The sequence below is a fragment of the Tetrao urogallus genome (genome assembly GCF_951394365.1).
Source record: "Tetrao urogallus genome assembly, chromosome: Z".
NCBI lineage: Eukaryota > Metazoa > Chordata > Aves > Galliformes > Phasianidae > Tetrao > Tetrao urogallus.
In genome coordinates, this window is record NC_136816.1 from 38,239,553 (window position 1) to 38,259,991 (window position 20,439).

Below are 20,439 nucleotides of genomic sequence, written 5' to 3' on the forward strand. Positions count from 1 at the left end.
AAGGGCTTGTGAGGACTCTAGGAATTTCAGACCCAGAGTTTGCAAAATACATTTATTCCTTAATACTAATAACCTGGAGCTGTGAGTTTGTTTCAACCAGATGTGACTGACAAGTTAGCATAGCCTACATGGGAAAGTCATGAAACCTACATGGGAAAGTCATTTCTGACGTGACTGTACAAGTATTTGCTCTCTCATTAATAATTTATTTTTGCAAAAAGGAAAACATTAAAATGCCTTTCACATTTATTTTCTACTTAGCCTTCTGATTGTGTATTTTAAGAAAAAGCTGAAAATCACTGTTTTTTTAAGTTCTGAATTCTCTCTCTACCATGTGTACAAAAAATCATGTTCTAAGGTATATGAGTTACAAAGAGGCTGCATGAATTAATCTCTGTACCTCTCCCACATATCAGTCATCACCAGAGGTGAACTGTGAATACTAGAATTTATAGTCTTTATCTCCCACTTGCTGTGTGGGAGATAAAAATGCCGTGTCAACTGCAAGACATGAATGCTTGGAGCCAAACGTTAGCTGTGTTACAACCACTGGGTTTACACAACGTTGTTGTTGTTTGTATAGCTAGGTGGAGGAGTTTCAGACTTTCTCATTTTGAAGCATGGAAGAATGGCTGCATGAAAATGGAATAGAAAAGTGTAATTTTTTTCACAGAGAACACAAAAGGCTGATTCACAACTGCTCAGAGTGGTTAGCCTTGCCATGGTTAGCAAAGGGCAAGTTCTTCAATCAGTGTAGCACAGTGAAGACACACAGATGTGCATACCCATGTGTTTTATCAGCAAGGAACTGATGGCACTCACGATGACACACAGGAGATATTCTAGAGGGCCTCAGAATTCCAGTACTACTTGCTCTCCATTTGATGCATGAATGTCTCTACATTGAAGAATATTTTTATTACATCTTTTCTTTCAGATTAAGCTCTAATTAATATGTGGGTTTACATCTCAATTTACATCTCAATCAGAACCAAATACTTTTGAGCTCTGTCTCCAAAACAACTCCTTCCTTGCAAGAGGAAAGATATGTCATTCTGCCTATCACTGAAGGCCAGGAAGGCATGCAATTCCTCATGTCTTAATAGCCACTGTATTAGCAAAACCGTGTGGGATCATTTAGATGTGGAGCAGTCTGGAAAGCAAGCAAGTCTACATTCATTAATAATCCCGAAGAGTAGGACGAAAATTGCTAACACCATAAGTCATAATCACTTTCATAAAGCTTAAAGACAATGGTAGTAGAGAATTACTATTCTGTCTGATTTTCATTGCTAGTGAAGAAAGGATAATAATATAGGAGAGAGATGAAAAATAAATGCAAATAGTATCTAGAAACACATTTTCTTTCAGCTTGTTTCCTTCTGTAACACTGAGCCTGTTACTTTTCACTTCAAATTTTCCAGCCATCTAATAATTGCTGAACTACACAAGACTATTAAAATCAACTAACTTCTGTTTTAAAGATGATTTACAGTCTACTATTCTACAGATAAAGTCTGAGTTTGACATCTCAGAATTCATTTCCACTTAACTTTCTCCATTTCTCTCCCAAAAAAATGATTAGCTTGTGTCTGTTAGCAAAGCTACTGTAATGACTGATCTTCTCTGATGCTGCAATCTTACTGCAGTTCCTGCAGGCTGACTGGACTGTGAAATTGCATTGTCATACTATACCTGTTGGCCAAGAGCTGTGATCTGGTTCCAGAAGGAGAGGTTAGGTAAATTGCCAGGTCTCCACGTCGAGGGTGAGTAATAGTGATGCGCACAACAACGTGCTCCAAGTAGATCACGTGGTGATTAGGATTATCAGAACAGCCTGTGGCTTTGTAAATTGAACGGACGACACTGTCAGGTCTTATTGTTCTACAATGTAAGCATATAAAACAACATCAGCACTTCTTCCCTATCCCGTAAAATAAGACAACCCAATCATTTCAGCTTAGTACCGAATGTCCTTAGTTTTAACACTTTACTTCCTAGCTGAAACTATCACTACGGGGTAATTATTTTACTGCAGCTACTAGCAACTGCCATGCTTTCTGTTGAAGGCTACACTGATAGGTCCACATGCTGAAAGAGAGCTGTGAATAACCTGTAATGGAATAAGTCTCTGGGACAGAGCATTTTTGCAGATTTGTGGCCAGCTGAGAATTGTTGGGATTGTCATGGGATCACAGCTGCTTGTTAAGCCCCAGGAAATGCCTGGCATAGACACAGTCCTTGCTTACGTAATAGCAAATATTACATGTTAACTGTAGCAAATATTGGGCAACCAGTATCTGAATCAGCTAGTTAAAACTGGCATGGCATCCTTGCAGACTATACCAGTTATGGGTCAAGCCTGTCAAACATACCTATCAAACAAAGTATCTTCAATGACCTTAATGCACTGGAAATGAACCACTAGACTGGATATAGCCACAGAATGCACATACTGAATTTTGCTCTTAAGCCTGCTTCTATACACACCCTATCCTAGAAAGCAGAGGGCAGTTTGGTCTTATCCTCTGAGACAGACTCTCCTGAGACTGTTTGAGAGAGATACTATCAGGTAATTTGTTAATGAGAAGAGTATCTTCCTGCCAGACCTTGACTGATAAGTTTGCACTCATCTTACAAAAATGAATGCAGTATACTCAAGTGAACATTCTTCCCCTTACATGTTCTTCTACCTCTGTAACAGCATTGAACACCATCAAATCCGGCTTGTTTTGTACCTTCAACCTCTGGGACATTCTTTAAATTAAGGCCTTTATCCAGTCATTAGAGGAAGCAACCTTTAGAGGCAAGTGACTTGATATCTTAGAAGGTGACAGAGATCCCAAGTGTAGCTTTCAAAATGACAAATTAAACACAGTGCAAGGCAGGGTAAATTATACCCAACTTCTTTCCACAAGTTTATGCCAGCAAGAGTTTTGGCAGCGGGTATTACTTGATTTGCCGATCCGTGTTCTCTACACACACATGCTGTGGAGGGACTGTTGTCCACTTTTCTGCCTCTATCACCATTGCTTCAGCATCCATCAGTCCAAATCCATAGAGGTGGCTCACTGCAAGACACAAACAGGGCAGTTGCAATTATAGCACAAAATCTTGATATTCATCATAGACTAATTCAAGAGGGTTCAAGAGGGTCAAATCCTAAGAGGAACTGCTTATTTTCCATTTTCACTGCTTTGACAAACAGCTCAAAAATCTTTTTGCCAGGAACAATAATGACTATGTCTAATTTGTTGAATCTGTTCGTAACAAATGACCAACATGAATTATACTGCCTTACCATGACCAAAAGCCCAAACTACAGAATGCCAGTAATACAACTGGCTTAGACTACCCTTGGTCCAAGTGCCTTAATTTAACCCAGGCCTCTTATACAATCTTATGTTAAAAGATGTAAAGAACCAGAGGAATGTTATTTCTGTTATTCAATTACCTAGCACATACGTGCACATAAATATTGAAGGTAAATAGACGACAGATTTAGGAAGGAAAAGGCTGCATTTTATTCTGCGGAATGCTCTTAGCTTCCTCATTTTTAAGCAGTATGTGGATGCTATTCTACTCCTGTATGAAGTATGAACCTTGCTGTACAGCCAATCAGATCCAGCCTCTCCCTAAAGTTGCCTGCATGAAAGGGGTAAAAAGCATGACCTAAAGTCCAGTACTTTAAAGGTAATCTGGTTCTCATGTAAAGTCTGTGTCAGGAGGATTCCTTCTTCTGCCTCTTTTCTACGTCTGCAGATAAAGGACAGTGAAGTTACTGCTGGAAAGAACTGTTAACATTGCTGCTGATCTCTGATACTAGCTATTGCATATGCTGCACACGCAGTGGTGTTGAGCAATAATGCCTGAAGGTTAGCGCTCTGTCAATGCTCATACCTGTATGCTACCTCAACTTTCGTGCTAGGGAGAGCCAACAATGATTCTACTGCAAGAAACTCAATGCCTTTTATGCCTGAATACCTTCTACTAAAAGAAGTAGAAAGTCTTTAAAGCACCAGCTTTCTAGGATATGAAGGATTGAAATTTCAAATGTCTGGCATCCAGACAAGATATTTCCTGCAGACTTGCATCAATTCCTTACTTCTTGCTAATTTTAAGAATATTTAATTTTACATGACTGTTTCAAGCATTCTATTGGCTTACAAAGTCTGAGAAGTTACATTTACTGAATCAGTTGTGTGTTTAATTTGTTTGTTTGTTTGTATTTATTGTTGTTGCTGATACAATCAAAACAGAAGCTCAAAAATGTATGCTGATGAATTAGAAAGAGCTGCCAAACACGTTGATTTACTGTGACAAATCAGTGGTCTTAACAAAATCCTGAGAGGAGGTGGTGAAAGAAAAAAGCTATGAGAAGGAAGGGTTTACATCACAAGTAGCACTGTATTAACACACCAGTTTTACTTGTTACCACAGGCAGAGCTACCAGAAAACCCCTTAGAAAAACATAAGCACTATTTTAATCGGTGATGTGACAAGGCATGGTGTAAGTATTTCCAACTGCACTTTGCAGAGGGTTTGTGAAAGCAGCCTCCATTCACTGCCAAACCAGAATTCAGAGGAGTCTGTCCAAAAACACCCCAACCTTGTCAAAAAAGCAACAGTTCAAAGCATAAAAATAATCAGTGGTTAAGGATCCCATCTTCCAAATATGGCAGTATCTAATACTGTCTGGAACTGCCAGTCGAAGAGGGCTCCTCAATGGAAAATCCTGCAAAGCTGTGTAATGAACTGCTCTTTTTTTTTCACATCTTCTTTCCACTCAACCCCTCACTGAAGTGCAAACGGAAAGGAAATCTTAATTTGGAGAGAACTAAACATAGTTTTTCTGCCAAATGAGGCAGGTACCATTTTCAGAAATGAAACACAAGTACTAAAATATATGCAAATAATTAAACTCAGCCTTCATTCATTCTTCTGAATTCTCTTTAATATTTTTCACAAACAAACTGACAGGGAAGGGGATGTCCTATTTTTATTCTGGGTGGACACATCCCGAAAAAGGGCAAAGAAGGAAGGCTTAAATGGAGAAACTTTGTACTGTGAATAGGGTTTTTGAGATGCCGTTCTCCTTGTTCACAGAAATCATCCTGCCAAAACAGCATCTGCTGATCAAAGCATGCTTATCTATGAAGTCATTTATCTGTTTATACACTGTATCCATTGTTCTGCTATTCAAAGTTTTAATTAATAATCACTGTCTTCTCAGAAGAACAGCAAAAGGAATAAGAATGTTAACTCATGGCCCGTAGACAGTTACTCCATATTAGCACCACAGTGCAGGATTAAATTTTAATGAATGGAAGCATCTTTTGAACTAATGTGTGGAAAATGCATTTTTAATTTCTGAAAGGAAACAACCTGACTGGGTAAGTGCTCAGGATGTCCAGCTATAAGTGTGTTCCACCATCTGTAGGTCTGAAAAGACAGATTTCTCCTCAACTCACCACTGCTTATTCAGAAACGTGGGCAGAGGAGCAGCCTATATTGGCAGGCAGCCTGCTTCTGACTGAAATTTAAAAGTGAAACTGAAATTTCTCATTCCTTGCCCTCATATGCAAATTTAATAATACAAACAAAATCGTGAGAGTGAACCTTTTACCTTCTACATTTACCTTCTAGAGCATGAAATTGTTACCTGAATTACTTCCAAGATAACAGTCTTCATTTTTTTTCATTTCTTTCCATTTCATTTCATTTAGGATTGTCATGATTCTATGATTAAAATTTACCACCCAAAGTTACAGGGTGGTACATCATTCAATGCCATTCAGTGCTTAAACTCTCTTGCATGAGACCAGAGTTGGGAGTACAAAGTTCTGCACCCTCTGGCTTTTTTTTTTCACAGTTGAAACAGAAGAACACTTTTTCCCTGAAAAGCTTTCCCATTCAAATCAAAACATCCTGACAGTCAGGGGTGCTTCTAAAGCCTTCCATAGAGGAAGATTCCAGACAGCTGACATTTGGCTGTCTGCGATGTTTGCACTTCAAAGCCCTTGATGCAATGGGTTGGTTAGCAGCTGCAGGTACCATGAGAGGCCCATCATTTTCAAAGACTAAATAACAGCAATTTTGAAACCAACACAGACTTAACAAAAACAGTAGATTCCTCATGTCTCAGAAAAAAAAAAGAAAAAAAAAAAAGGAAAAACATTTTGTCTCCTACTGGCTTCAAATTGTATCCCTTCATCTGTGTGCATGTGCTGGTACTGCCATGAACTCAGTATCAGGATGCTTCCTCCATTAAGACTGACCTTGATTGTCCATCCACACAGGGTCGTAAATTTCTTCTGGGAAGCATCCAGAACTCCCGTTTGTATGCAAATGGTACTGAGTTCACTTCTGTATTTGAAAAGTACTGATGACTGCAGAATGAGATAAGGTGACTGCAAAAGAAAAATGCTCCAGGACCTTAGACTTAAGCGCTCTACATTATCACTGCTGTGATTTAGTACTGGACTTGATTACTGCTTGAATCACTGAGGTGTTAGAAAGGGCACAGGGCAGCTCTGTACAAAAACATTTTCCTTTCAGAGATTATACAGGAACATAAAACTGGTGCAGAGTAAGCTGCTGGTGAAGAAACAATTTGTTGCTCTTGCTGAGGTGGAGGGCTGAGAACTGATCTGGTGCTTGAGGTGTCAGTGGGCAGAAATGTCACTGAATCCTCTCCCAACTCATGCAGCAATGTAAACTGACCCTATAAAATTTCTATTTTTAAAAAATCACAGACATACACAGATGTGGGGCAAGTTTCAGACAAAACTTGCCTCCCGAAACACAAAGTAAATATTGAGCTTTAGCTGATCTCTTTACTCTTCTTATCACTGCAGAAAATGAAGTCCATTTATTTATCCCTGGAGCAGTTCCTCTATTAGTGCATCATGAAATCCAGGTCTGTTGGATAGGCTTCCCCAGCTTGTTCACAATCCCTTTGTTTTTGTCTGAATCTGCCATTGAAAATTCAATAACTTTCTTATTTATATACCAAGAAAATAGAAAGCTACCTCAAATCTAAAGGCAGAATTATATGTCCTGCCTGACTTGACTAAGAGAAAAAAGAATGGCTGGATCTGATAAATCAAAACTCAGCATCATGCAAGCTCCAGGAAACCTCGGCCAAGACACTGAAAATACAGTATTTCCTGTTCTTCAGTGCAACTACACTGGATTTGTTAGGCTGCAGTTTTGTTGTCTGTCATCAACATATCTCCTCAGCGTACATGCTAAACCTCACTTGATATTTTGTTCATCTGATGAGAAACAACACAGAATGTTTTCTCACTGCTCTATTTTTGGCCTTCAATTTTCTACAGTGTGAAAGCAGCACTGGAAATATGAATATTTTTTACACAAATATAAAATACTTAACCATTGTGAGAGAAATGTCAATGATTTCAGATTTTCAAATGAGGAATTTTCAAATGAGCTGCCCTAAACAAGATTTAGCTCTTTGCCATGCATATTACTGTGATTTGTTCATTTACGCTACCTTAGGATCCTGCTTTCAAAACAAGATCAGAAAAGTAAGTGTCTCAAATGCTGTTTATACTTGCCCAGTGAGAACAGAAGTTTGATAGTTCACTGCAAATGTAACACTATAATTCTGTATTTCAGTAAGTTTCTGCCACTTGCTTAGTTTATTAGAATGCTTCAAATTGCAAGCAGAAAAGATAATGTGAAGAAAGCAAAGGGACAAAAAAGAAAAAATGCAACAATTGCACACTGCTTAAATTACTATTACTATATTACTATTAAATTACTATTTTCACAATTACACTATTTTCATTTTGTTTTGTCTTAACTAAGATAGCATTGATCGTGTATGAGAATCCACCTTGTTTCAGCCATAACCCTAGCTCAAAATTCCCTGTTTTGTGTCAATTTATGACCAGTAATGTATGATAATTGGATGTGATTTCTGAAACACGTAACAGCTTTACAAGCCAATAATGCAACTGTGCGACAATATTCTTTTTTATTCTTTGTTGTGAACAAACTCCCACGTGCTCTTTTACATTAAGCACAAGAATTAGAATTTTCTATTTTGTATGGAAAGAAACCTCACAGACAAAACAAATAACAAACTCAGTCCTCCCCTCCTATATGATTCCCTTAAATCCAGATATCCTTAAAGACTCAGCAGGGTCAGAAGAAAATTGAGTTCTTAATCTCACCATCACACTAGAGGAGGATTTAAAGGACAGAAAGCTGCCCAATAAATTTGTCTTAAAAGTGGCTTCTACAAAGATGTACAATGAGAACTTGAGGGCCTCTGTATCCAGAAAGCTGATAGGAGAATATTTTTATTAAGCTTCCAGTTGTGTTTATGTCAGTTACTGAGGTACAGTATCTGTACAAATATTTTCTCCAACAATATACTAATTGTGGAACGTCTCAACAAAGGATTTGACAAAAGTAAAAACCAAAACAAAACAGAACAAAAAGCAGCCCTGTAGTTTGTACAGTTCTCCTGCCTGACTGAAGGCTCTTCGTCCTTAATGAAATAAAATAACGGACTTCCCAGGAAGACCAGTGGGACAGCTAGTAGAAGCCACACCCCCAGCAGCAGTGTACCTTTGTTAACAGTTTCTGCTTGCAAATCTGACACCAGCTGAGACACTACAAACACTTAATAAACGACTCTAGAACACACAACCATAAAACAATAAGGAATTAAATCCAAGATCAAATTTGCATTCACTTTCTGGCAGTATTTACCTGTTTCAGGAATTTAAAACATGTATGGTTATTAAGCCTGGCCACTGGCTGACAAACAGGACTAAGAGCAAAAGGGATTTTTGGAGCACCGCAATCAGGCCCTGTAAAGAATGACAGCAAGTACCACCCAAATGCTTTCTTCTCTCATGAGTGTTAGCAATTTCAAAGCAGAGGTCACTGCTCTTGGCATGCAGCCATCCCAAAGTCAGTGGTCAGCACTGAGCTCCCGCCTGTGCGTACCGAGCACGGCCATGCCAATTTCAGCAGAGTGAGCAGGAGGACTGATTTACTTCTTTGCCACCTAAGAAGCAGGGCTGTGACAGAAACCGAAAAACTGACTACTGCTGGATGGTGCGCTAAGACAGACAAACTGCTGCTTCTCCAAGGCAGGATCTGGCCATAAATCATAGAGCATCTACTGAAGACATTTCTTTATATTGCTTAAAATGAGCCAGCTTATGTGAATGGAATAAATGTAAGAATTATCTGCATTTAGAAGGGGAAAAAAAGTTTGCCAAAATAAAGCTGGCTAACGAGCACCCACAGTCATTTAAGCAGTATTTTTTTAACTCAGAGATAGACTTTTTTATGTTGTGTTTTTCTGAAAAGTGCCAAGATCCATTTGCAAAACATGGCAGCTTACGAGTTTTCTTTAAACAAAACAAGTTGGTTTGTGACTGCACCGTGGTAGAGTTTTTAAGAACATATATTCATTTCCTGTATTAGAGCAAATTTATCCTCAGAGGTACATTTAGGATTCCCCAGTAACTTAATAAAAACAGCCAGATGTCATTTCACCCCATGAAACAATAAAAACACCTTCTGGTGAGAGCCTCTGTGCTAGGCTGCCTTTCAGAACAGATGATGACAGATGAGGTAAAGACACGGCAAGAGGAAATGCTGACAGACTGTTAGCAGCAGGCACAAAGACAGCATTTCTGTGCTGTCAGGTGCATCAAACACAAGTGCAGAACATCCTTCTAATTCTGTCTTTTGCAGAACTGTCAGTGCTCCAGAGAGATATTTACACTCAAACCAATTCCTGACTGAGCTTAGAGCTGAAGCAGATTTAAGCAAAAGCTTTAATGAAGTGTTATGCAAATTATTTAATAACAGCGATGGTGACTTTTATAACTAGATCTACACCAGACCCCAAAGCAGAGAAAATGCTGATCTAGTAAGAAGACTTCACACTGTCCCCACAGAGCTATGTAGCAAATTCTGAGCAATAATCTGAAGCAAAAGGAAGTTAAACAATAAGCTAAGTTTGTGCAAGCGGATGGATGAATAGCGCTGTTAACAGATCTTGTAGCTGAATTTCTGCATCCCCTCATTTAAAAGCAACACCCCAATGAGTTCATTTTTCCAGAGGGAAATAGCACAACAGTCAGGCAGTTTCAGGCACCTAACTGATCTGAATTGTTCTTACGGCAGCACTTAGCTTTCCCTACTACAACTAGATGTTCTAGATACTGCTGAAATGTTCCAAATGCTTGAAAGACTGCGTAGCAGATGGCATGAACTGCTTCTTAATTGGCTGCATCCTAGACCCACTAAAGCAGTAGATACACTGATCATAAGTAACTGCCAGTTTTATAGTTACTGCAGTGCACTATAGCAATGCAACAACAAAGAGGTTCTCAACAGCAGGTGTTTGTTGTTTTTAGTGAAAATAGTTTAAACCATTAAACTACCGCTATTAAAAGACGTTCACGATCACCATGGATGTAATACAAGGACAGCTGCATATTTGGCTAGAATATTTACAAACTATCCTGCTTCAACAATTGGCAAATGAAAGGTTCATGAAACTGCATATAATAATCTTGAGAGGTCTTCATTGTCTGCAAATAAAGAATCCTGCTTTGGAGAACTGTATCAATTTATCCCTCATTTCTTAAATTCATTGATTGTGGCTCTTCTTAATAGCACAAAATAGAAATCTACATTTCAAATTAATGAGTAGACTTGTTACATCATTCTCCCCTTTCTCCCTGTTGGCCTAATCCTTTGCAGAGTTTTGCTGAAGGTTAGAGTTGGTCTTTCTGAAATGTTATAAAGTCAAAGGTTTTAGTCTGTATATTGAAGTATTGTCAGTCCACCTTGCAATGTTGAGAGTACTAGGAGTTGCAGAGTATAGTAATGGTTCACAGCTTCATTTCTGGGACACAAAGACATTAAATCTGTCAGTTGTTCAGCAGAGGCAATACTTTCTAAAATTCTTGGTCTACTGAGCTGATAATGTCTTGGTGACAAGTCAGAGTTCTAATATAATACAAATTTAAAGTGCAAATTTGTCTTTTGTCTGCTGTTACTCTGGTTTTAGAACCATATAATTTACACGTTCAAACAGATGTAAATTGGACTCATGATATAAGATTCCAGGAAAGCAACAAACTGTGACAGAACGTCAATCTCTTTTTTCATTATGTAACCCAGCACAGACCTGAAGTTTCTAGTTATACTCTATTTTAAATTCACAATTTCTTTCCTTGCTTTTCAGAGCCATAGGGATCAGAGTGCTTCAGAGTGGATGAGTAATGAGAAGCTTTAACAATGAAGAGTGTGAAGCCGGGAGAAGAAATGACATCCCTCTGGCTTCTGTGAGAGACTCCCTCTCCTGCTTTGTACATCTCCATCTCTGAAATTATACAGATGCATTCCTGTTCTTATGTGCCTTTCAACTGAAAATAACATAGTAGGGATCTCGATTTTTCCTGAAAACATATATCCAACAACCTTGATCAAGGCTGCAAAATGCAATATATTTTCAAGCTACCTTCCCCAAATCCCAAAGAGATCTTTCAGGTTTCACTCAAACCCAGAATAGTTCAGATACGTAGCTATTTGTTTGGATTTAATATATAAAATACTCAAGTTCCTAATCTAATTTTAATAATATCCTTAAAAAACATTCATAGCTGCCAGCTGAGCTGTTGGATGTGGAAAGGAAACAAGAGCCATCTTTAAAGGTTGCAGTGACCATAAAATAAAAAGTCAGAATCATGTTAAACATGCTAATCAAGAAAATACAGACTGCATTGCATTTGCACAAGTTCAGCAAGTAACTTTCTGGCAGCATTCTACGCTGTCTACCTGAACATATCAGTACTATCTTTCAAAAGATAAAGCTATCAAAAAATCATTAATCTAGCTTGCATTGTATATAGCCTTCTTCATGCCTGCAAGCTAAAACTAATGCAGTTCTATGCGTTTGGTGTCAGATTCACAAACTACTCCAAAGTAGGATTTTAAAACAGACAAATCCAAGGCCCATGTTCCACACCCCATGCAGCACACATGTGGGCGCTAGGGCTGGGTAAAACCTGATACTGGCTGATGATGCCATATTCAAATATCAATAGAAGCTGTAAAACTGAAGGGTTTTGTTAGATAAACTGCTTCATTTGGCTGACATAATAGTTCACAAATTTCTTGCTATTTTTCAAATGTCACATGTCTGCTTCTAACAAGGATTTCAAAATATGATTTTAGAATTAGTTAAAATAATCAGCAGGATGTTTACGAACAGCTTGTCTTCTCTGAAATGTGTATGCTGTTGTGAAGACTTTCTTGCTCAAATCTAAATTTGAGCCTGGCTTCATGTCCCTAAAGAAATTTAAATATGGACAGTCACGTGAACACAGGTAGTCTTATCACTTCCTCATTTACAGAACTGGTAATACTCTGCTCATAACAAGAATGATTGAAAATTAAAATTAAATTATTAACATATTTTGTAACATTAACAGTAATAATATTATTATTATTGATAACAATAATACTAAAAGTTCATAAACTAATAAGTGACCACTTTTTTCCTGAAGCAGCAGATACTTTTTTAAAATCTAAATGGAAGAGACTTGACTCTGCTACTGGCATAGGAGATAACTCTCAGTTTCTGCAGAAGAAATAACTCTGCAGGGTGGAGAAATGGTCTGAAGTGAAAAAGAAGAGGCCTAAAGTTTTTACTTCCCTTTATCTTTCAGTTGCATTTTATTTCACTGCACTGAAGTGTTATTATATACACTCTAGAGCCAGGAAGCGTGAAGGATGTTCTCTAAAAATCTCCCCATGAGTTAATAGCATTCCTTCACTCCAAATGGCCTGTTTCCACAGAGACAATATTTAATAGTATTTGGAGCTTCACTTACATATAAAAAATTGTTCAGATGATTTGATCACTGTTCTTGAAATCTCAATGTTTTATTCTGCATTTTTTAACCTAGAGACAAGTTGACATTAACATAGCATTCCCTTTTTCTGAATGCATTCTCATGCTCTCTTGTTGACCAAACAGTAGACATAACAAGGAGCCTTTGCATACCAATCTGCCATAGAAAAAGCAGACCAAATATTCTGATACCTTCATAAAAACAGATGTTCTCTAGTATTTCTCCTCATACTAAGTTAATTATCTTCTTTAGTTATATAAAAATATGTATCTGTCTAATGACGAATAATATAAAGCTGACGGGACCAGAAAATATTCTAAAATACATATTCAAGTCTTCTTTTTTGAGACTAGATAGGTAATCAGCTCCTGCTAGGTAATAAGATGCATGTTGGCTAGCAGCAAAACAATAATAAAGAATTACCAAGAAAAAATTCTTACCCTTTCCTGGCTTAACTATTGACATGCATTTAATGAATGCTGTTTACTTGCCAGAAAATTAAACAAATAATGGGCATTGCTTTAGCAAATCACTGGCTGGCTCAAGTGCTTTTCATGAATTAATCTTTCTTTTTATGAATGTAAGATAGAAAAAAAAGGGAAATCTTTCAACCAATAATGACGTCTGTGAACTCCTTCTGTGTGTTCTGTGCAGTGTAGAAATGCAAGTGACTAAAGCGAGGGACAGTGTTGCCATGCAGCTCAGCCAAACAACCCACTAAAAAGGCATGCTGACCCACTTTCAACTACCAGCTACTGCTGACCCTTTGTTGAGTGAGAGGTTCTTCCAAGTTTTCAGTTTTTTTCACCCTTTCCGCTCTTACTTTTAAAGCAGCGAGCCTGTCTCTCTTTTTATCCTAATTTTTTTCTTTCTTCCCCAGCATGCGTGGAAGAAAGGAAGATTGTTTCTTGCGACTGCCTTTGCTGTAGTTAATTTAGAAAGAAATCTTTCACCCCTTCCCTTGTTAAGAGCATGCTCTGGAAGAAATACGGATCTTGCCATCAACAAAATTATGATACAATTCCTTAAGGAACTCAGTCTGATCAGAGTAATTCATCTACGAAAGACCATACTTTAATTGTTACTCTTGGCAATAGTGAAGGATAATAGTGTAATATTATACTAAATATTGCCACGTGCAATAGTAAAAAATTGTTCCAGCCTTGCCAGCAGCGGTGTGCAAACCCCCTTTTGAGTTCAGGTTTGGATGTTGAGATTTAATCTAAATCTTTTGCTTCTCCTTCTTCCAAAACCAACAGAGGTTTAAAGAGAGCTGGATTTTTATTGGAACCATTTGCTCAGCCTAAGTTGCCAAAATAATTTAGTTAAAACTAGTGCTTTTATTTGGGTTAAAGTTGATTCCTGAGCTCTACAGAGGTTGAAGCTCTTAGTTTGTCTTCCTCTTTTTCAATTCCACCAGAATCTACTGCAGAACTCTGCCAGGTCAAGTTGTACTTCCTGTGTCCAGTCACACAGTTGAGCTTATCTGTATGTTCCTGATTTTGCAAAAGAGGAGAAGAAAACTTTCTGAGCCCTTTTCCTCACTGTTTATCCATTGCAACACATAGAAAAAAATGTGTGGCTCTGGTGGTGTAAGAGTGCAAATCCTGCTGCCCATGCTGCTACTGCTGGTGTATTAGTGTGACTTATCCTTTGCTAATGAGTGACAGCTGCTCTGAAATGCCTTACACGGTGTTTGGCTTTGTTGAGCAACAATTGGAAAAACATAAAAATACAGAATTTTGGAAGTGAGCTGGGGGAAAAAACACTTAGTTTTATGCTACTTGAAAAGCATTGTTTGAATTTCAGACAGTTCCAACAAAATGATAATACAGTCACAATCTTCTGCCAAAACTTTTTAAATCCTGAGATATGTTTCACAATAACAAAAACTGTAATGTTATTGCAATTCAAGAGGTATAAATTCTTACTGTATTTGTTTTTCTTCGTGTGGGCACATGCTTCTTGTAAATGGGACAAAAGCAGTCTCTTGAATGTTAGAACCTTCGGATGGTGAGGGGGTAGGAGTCAACTATTTGTTTCTAAATCTATTCTCTGTACTTAGTCTGATTTGGATCCAACAGTGAAAGGCTATGATTCTATTTATTTAATTATTTATTTATTTCTACATTTTGGTTGGTATCATTCAGTTGCAGAAGAAGTATCATGGGTTGGAATGATATATTAAAGATGTTCTATTGTAGCAGTGCCTTGGTCTGGAATAGATTAATACCAGGCTTCAGAAAACAGTGTAAAGATCTGATGGTTCTTGTTCATTACTTTGTTCTCCCAGGAGATCTTAGCACAAAATAGTTCCAATCTCAAGACTTAAACTCATCTTAAAAGAAGTACTTCAGTACCAAGCAGAATTCTTATGTGAAGAGAAAGAGAAATAAGCCATTCTGTTGTTTTGTTTTTGTTATTGTTTTTCTTAAAGCAATCCAGACTGAATTTAGTGAATGAAAGTCAGAAACTAGCCCTTGCTGAATATAGCATTGGATGGACTCAAGGTCCAATTTTAATCTATCTTATTTACCTCTTTCAGTGGTGCAAATGATTCCCTCCGCTTGCATTATAAAAGAATAAAAAATAAAACAGACAAAAAAGACATAACTATGATACAGAATTACTAGACTGTACAGAAGTTCTGAAAACTCTTGGACAACCTAGAAATCCAACTGTATCCTGGTTGGTCCGCACCAAAAGAAGTGTGGCCAGCAGGTCAATCAGAGGTTGATTCTTCACCTCTGCCCTTTTGAGACCCCATCTGCTGTGATCATCTCTGGAACTCCCAGTATAAGAAGGATGTGCACCTGGAAGATCAGGTCCAGAGAAGGGGCATAAACATGATCGAAGGGCTGGAGTACCTCTTCTGTGAAAAGAGTCTGCAAGAGCAGTATTCAATTTAAGGAAGAAATTCTTCACTATGAGGACTGTTACATACTGGTGGCCCAGAAAAGTTGAGGATTTCTGTCATCTCTGAGATCTTCAAGATTAGGTTGGATGGGGCCTTGGGCAATGTAATCTAGTGGAAGGTTAGAAGTAGATGACTGGCACTGTAAGGTGCCGTCTAGCCCAAATCATTCTATGATTCTATGACTGTACAACTGAAGACCATGATTTCTTTCCCATTAAACGTACTAATAGCTTCACATTTTATTTTATCCTAAATCAGACAGAAATTTTATATATAAATATAAAAGAAACATAAAAATATTGCTCTGTAATTTTAAATAAAAATTGACAACAGTCGAGAATGAGACCATGGTCAGCCTTCAGTAACTGCTGTATCTTCAACTCCAGGTTATTTTATCAGAATACTCGCTACATGAGGGAGATTCAAAAGCACTAGGTTTACTAAGTTCTTTGCCAACAATGTGCCAAATAGGGCTGTAAAGGACTAACAGGATCCGGACAATGCATTTTGTAGCTGCCACTTTTGATTTTAGTAATTCTAAGAGCTTGTCTTTATGGAAGACAGGGCCCTTAAGTATGAGCCTGGAAAGTCTCCAAACTATGAACAACACAGGGCCATACAAATTACCTGAGACTGTTTCTTCTTCATAAATGTGAAAATACGACATTGTCTCTAACAGAAAGAAGAAAGGAAGCTCTCACCCTTATAACCAGCTGCATTGGTTTTCCAGTCATTAGCATTCAGATGTCCAGCACGAGAAGTCCTGACAATAATGTGTTGTATGTCTCTCCATGTCAGAAATGGACTAGAAAGAAAGAAACATGAAGTCATAGATTAGATATATTTTATTAGAACGGAGAGAAACAAGGTTATGTATGCTAAAAACATATTCAAGTTAAAAACAACACAACTCTCATTTCTATTCCCTTCTCTGCTTTGCTCACCTCAAAACATCATGACCTCACCTTACAGAATTTCGACATGAAATAATTTACACAGCTAGGAGATTTGCATTAAGGAGACTTTAAAAACGTGTAATACTCCACTGTATAAATTTTAGTGTTTGCTAAGGGGAGATGAAGAAGTGCCTTTCACCCAGACCTAATTCATATGGCCACAAACAACTGTATGTTGCTTTCTGCTTTGACCAGTGTAAAGGAAAAAAGAAAACAAAATGTTGGCTCACTGAAAAGCTGTAATAAATCTTAATAACACTGTGCTAAAGCTGACAATCCCTTCCAACTTGCAGCTCCCACTGAAGCCATCGGTACTGGAAGTTATAGGTGTTCTGTTGTTTTTCATCTGTTTGTTATTCCTGGTCTCGGAATTCAGAGGGGCTCCATAAGTATTCTTCAAAGAAGACCAAACAAACAGCACAGTCTCTTTATAATTATAGAGCAAGTGTGTGAGGAGTGAGGAGTATTTCTTTAACAGATTTCTGATGATCTGTCCTCTGCAACAGTGAAGCAGACTGCTTCAGATTGCTTGCATCCTCACTATGAAATTATTACTTGTCTACTTTGTAGGAATGGCAGACGACTATAGGCAGTGTTTGTCTAGATCCATCTCAAGGAAATTTGTTTTCTTAGGTGATCACATCAAACTATGATGGTGCTATTTTTAGTTTTTTTCTTCTAATTTCTCAGTTTTTCTATCATTCAGAATCATAATAAGAGTATGCAATTTAAAACTGCAGTTCAGTAGAGGAAAGGACAAAGTCACTTCACTAAATAATGAAGAGAAGAACATCAGACAAGAATCACAAGGGTCGTTGTCATAGTATCATTATTGAATGACACAAATCAATCCAGGTGTAATGATTAAGATAAACCACAACAACGTTAATGAGAACCAGCATTGCCTGTCTATAATGTCAAGTACTAGGCAATCACTGAAAACCTGGGAAACCTCAGTTCCTTAACACACCTTCTGCATTCCTTGAACCAAGATTTCCCTTGGGCTGGCGGACAGGTGACTTATTCCAAAATAAAGAACAAAAACAGGAACAAAATAATTTTAAATAATCTGAAGAAAGAAGATGATTTTAAGATCCTGCTGATTGCAGATTTTTTTTTTTTTTTTTTGGTAGTTTCTTCAAAATTGTACCATTTCATCATGATTTCATTTTTCCTCACTGTTGTTTTTTGTTTTTTTTTTGTTTTCATACAAGATACATGGGTTTTCCAGCGAAGCTAATGCATTCTGGCCATTAGCACTTATTAAAGCATTACTGTGCTCATACATGCAGTTTTTCTCTTTAAGTGGGATTTCTCACACAAGACAGTTGGACTAGAATGGCCATAGTTGCTTATTCAGCTGAACTGGTAAAAATGAATGCAAAAAAAATTGTCAGGAAATGTTACAAGCATTCAGGGTTTGTAAGATAGGGTATGCTTGGACAGTCACGTAACATGCTTCAAGAAAAAAAGTCTATATGACTTTATACTAGCTCAGGAATTTCACTAGGAGCCTGTGTAAAGTCTTAGAAAAACATATTTCAGGCCTTCAGGAAGACCTCCAGGAATCCCATGAGCTGCATTCTTTATAATCTGGAATCTAAACAATCTTCCATGAAGAAAACTGTCCATGCTACCGGTGGAAAATAAGACACTGAAACACTTCTCTCATGTTTAAGATGAGATATTCAAGACAGGGCAGACTCAACTGATTATTTAAAGAGGAATGGTGGCACTGGTGGGCTCCATCTACCTTCAGACAAAGGATTTGAGGCTTTGCCTTGAGGATACGGGCCTCCCATAAACTGGGCTTGATTGCTGAATCAGAAATGAGACTCTCAAAATTAGGGTTTGCTTTTAAGAACAAAAATAATAGCATATTGCAAAAACTGAGCTACTAACTGTTGTATCTACCATCTTTATCTAAATGCAATAATTAATGTAACAGTCTGTGGCAGAAAACTTCTTTTACCAAAGCTTCAATTTCCAGGATACAGGTATACCACGAAATCAGTCTGTCTTTTATATAGTTTTCTTTTAAGTTTGCTAACTGTAGCAGTCAAAATGTTTTATGTTTTCTTCTCAATCAATGACAGATCGGGCATATTTATATCAAAGAGATTTAACAGCATCAGAACAATGTTCAAATCAATTTCTGTAGCCAACTATAGGACCTTCACAATACTAAAAATTGAGTTATTAACAGTTTGAAATTTTCTTTCTACAATAGACACCCCATTTGAAAAAAAAAGAGGTCTGCCATTGTTTGCCCATACATATTTATTTTTCAGAAACTTCAGAAAAAAGGAAGAAAGAAATTGGAATGATGTCAAAATCACAGTTCATTTGGAGAAAGAAGGACTTTTTTCCTTTTGTTTTTTAGACAAAACAGCCTAGAAATCAATTTTAAAGCATCTGGAAAAATCACAGACTTGGTTAAATATTTGTAAAACATGTAAAAATTTGAAGTTAAGTGAGTAAACAGTTGCTCGCAAGCCACTTGGGCCTTAGATCTAGACAAGATGTCACTAATGTTAACTGATTTACCACTTGATTTATCTCACAAAAATTAAAGATTAAACATCTTGAAATGAACAAATACACGAACAAGAACAGTACTTAATCTGCTTGATAATGGATTGATTTCCAAAAACAAGCAATTTCCATCCAGAAAAAAAAAAAAAATCATGTCTCATCTGAAATTGCCTTGGGATTATGCATACCAGACAGTACTCAAAATCAAACCAGAATAAGCAGAAGTGAGAACAATTACATACAAAGTGCTTGTCCAGCAGCCAAAAAATAAATGTTGTGACCTTAATTGACTATTTATACTCTAAGGTACAGTGCTCTTCTTTCAGGTTTCTCAAAATCTTTATGAAACAAATGAGAAAAACATGAAAGAGGACAAGTATATTAAATTGTGTTACAGTAATATTCACTTGAGATTTAACTGTATCTTTAAACAAGAACAAATATCATTACTGAAGCTGCTTAGAAATAGTAGGTCATCATTTTTGGATAAATTTGATTTCTTCATTCCACAAATAGTCTCCCTAGTGACAACTGGACTAATCTTGAAAAAAAATAAAATATTCAGGCTCTATTCTTTTGCATAATAATAGTGCCAAAAATAACAATTCAGAATAAGTAAGAGGTGCAAATGGACAATTAGTAAAAAAATATAACTCAAAATAATGATTATACACATAGGGTGCAGTTTACCTTTTTAGAAAAATGTTATGGTTACCAAGATGAATAATGACTGCTGCATTATTTTAATAAAGAGCAATTTCAATTTGACAAAGGTGGCCTATCCAAAAAGGTATTTCTTGTCAAAAGAGCAAAGGCTTATGCAAATTGCTGGAAGAATACTTTTACTTCCCCAAAGAATCGTGGAAAAAACACAGTATCATAGGGTGCATTAAGATCATATTTCATTTTATAGTATCAAACAATCTGCTTTGGAAATCTTGGCTATGATAGAACTGACACAGATAATTACTGCTGTGAAATATCTAAAAAGGACTCCCTGTCCTAGACATCTTGTAGAGCTGTAGGAGATCATTTTTTCATGGATATTTGCATAATGCCAGCCTTAAGGATGTTATGATAAATCTAAAACAAAACGTAATATTTGCTTAGT

At 37.2% G+C, this 20,439-nt stretch overlaps 1 protein-coding gene across 1 annotated transcript in view; it reads right to left on the bottom strand.

Annotated features, from left to right (window-relative positions):
• Nucleotides 1-20,439, bottom strand: part of PCSK5 (proprotein convertase subtilisin/kexin type 5) — a gene marked incomplete at both ends in the record, with an annotated part of 197,944 nt that overhangs the window by 30,717 nt on the left and 146,788 nt on the right. The window contains 3 exons of the mRNA XM_079548178.1: nt 1,696-1,884; nt 2,954-3,071; nt 16,539-16,642. Of these exons, the coding sequence (XP_079404304.1) occupies nt 1,696-1,884; nt 2,954-3,071; nt 16,539-16,642 (411 nt within the window). The remainder of the gene's footprint in view (nt 1-1,695; nt 1,885-2,953; nt 3,072-16,538; nt 16,643-20,439) is intronic.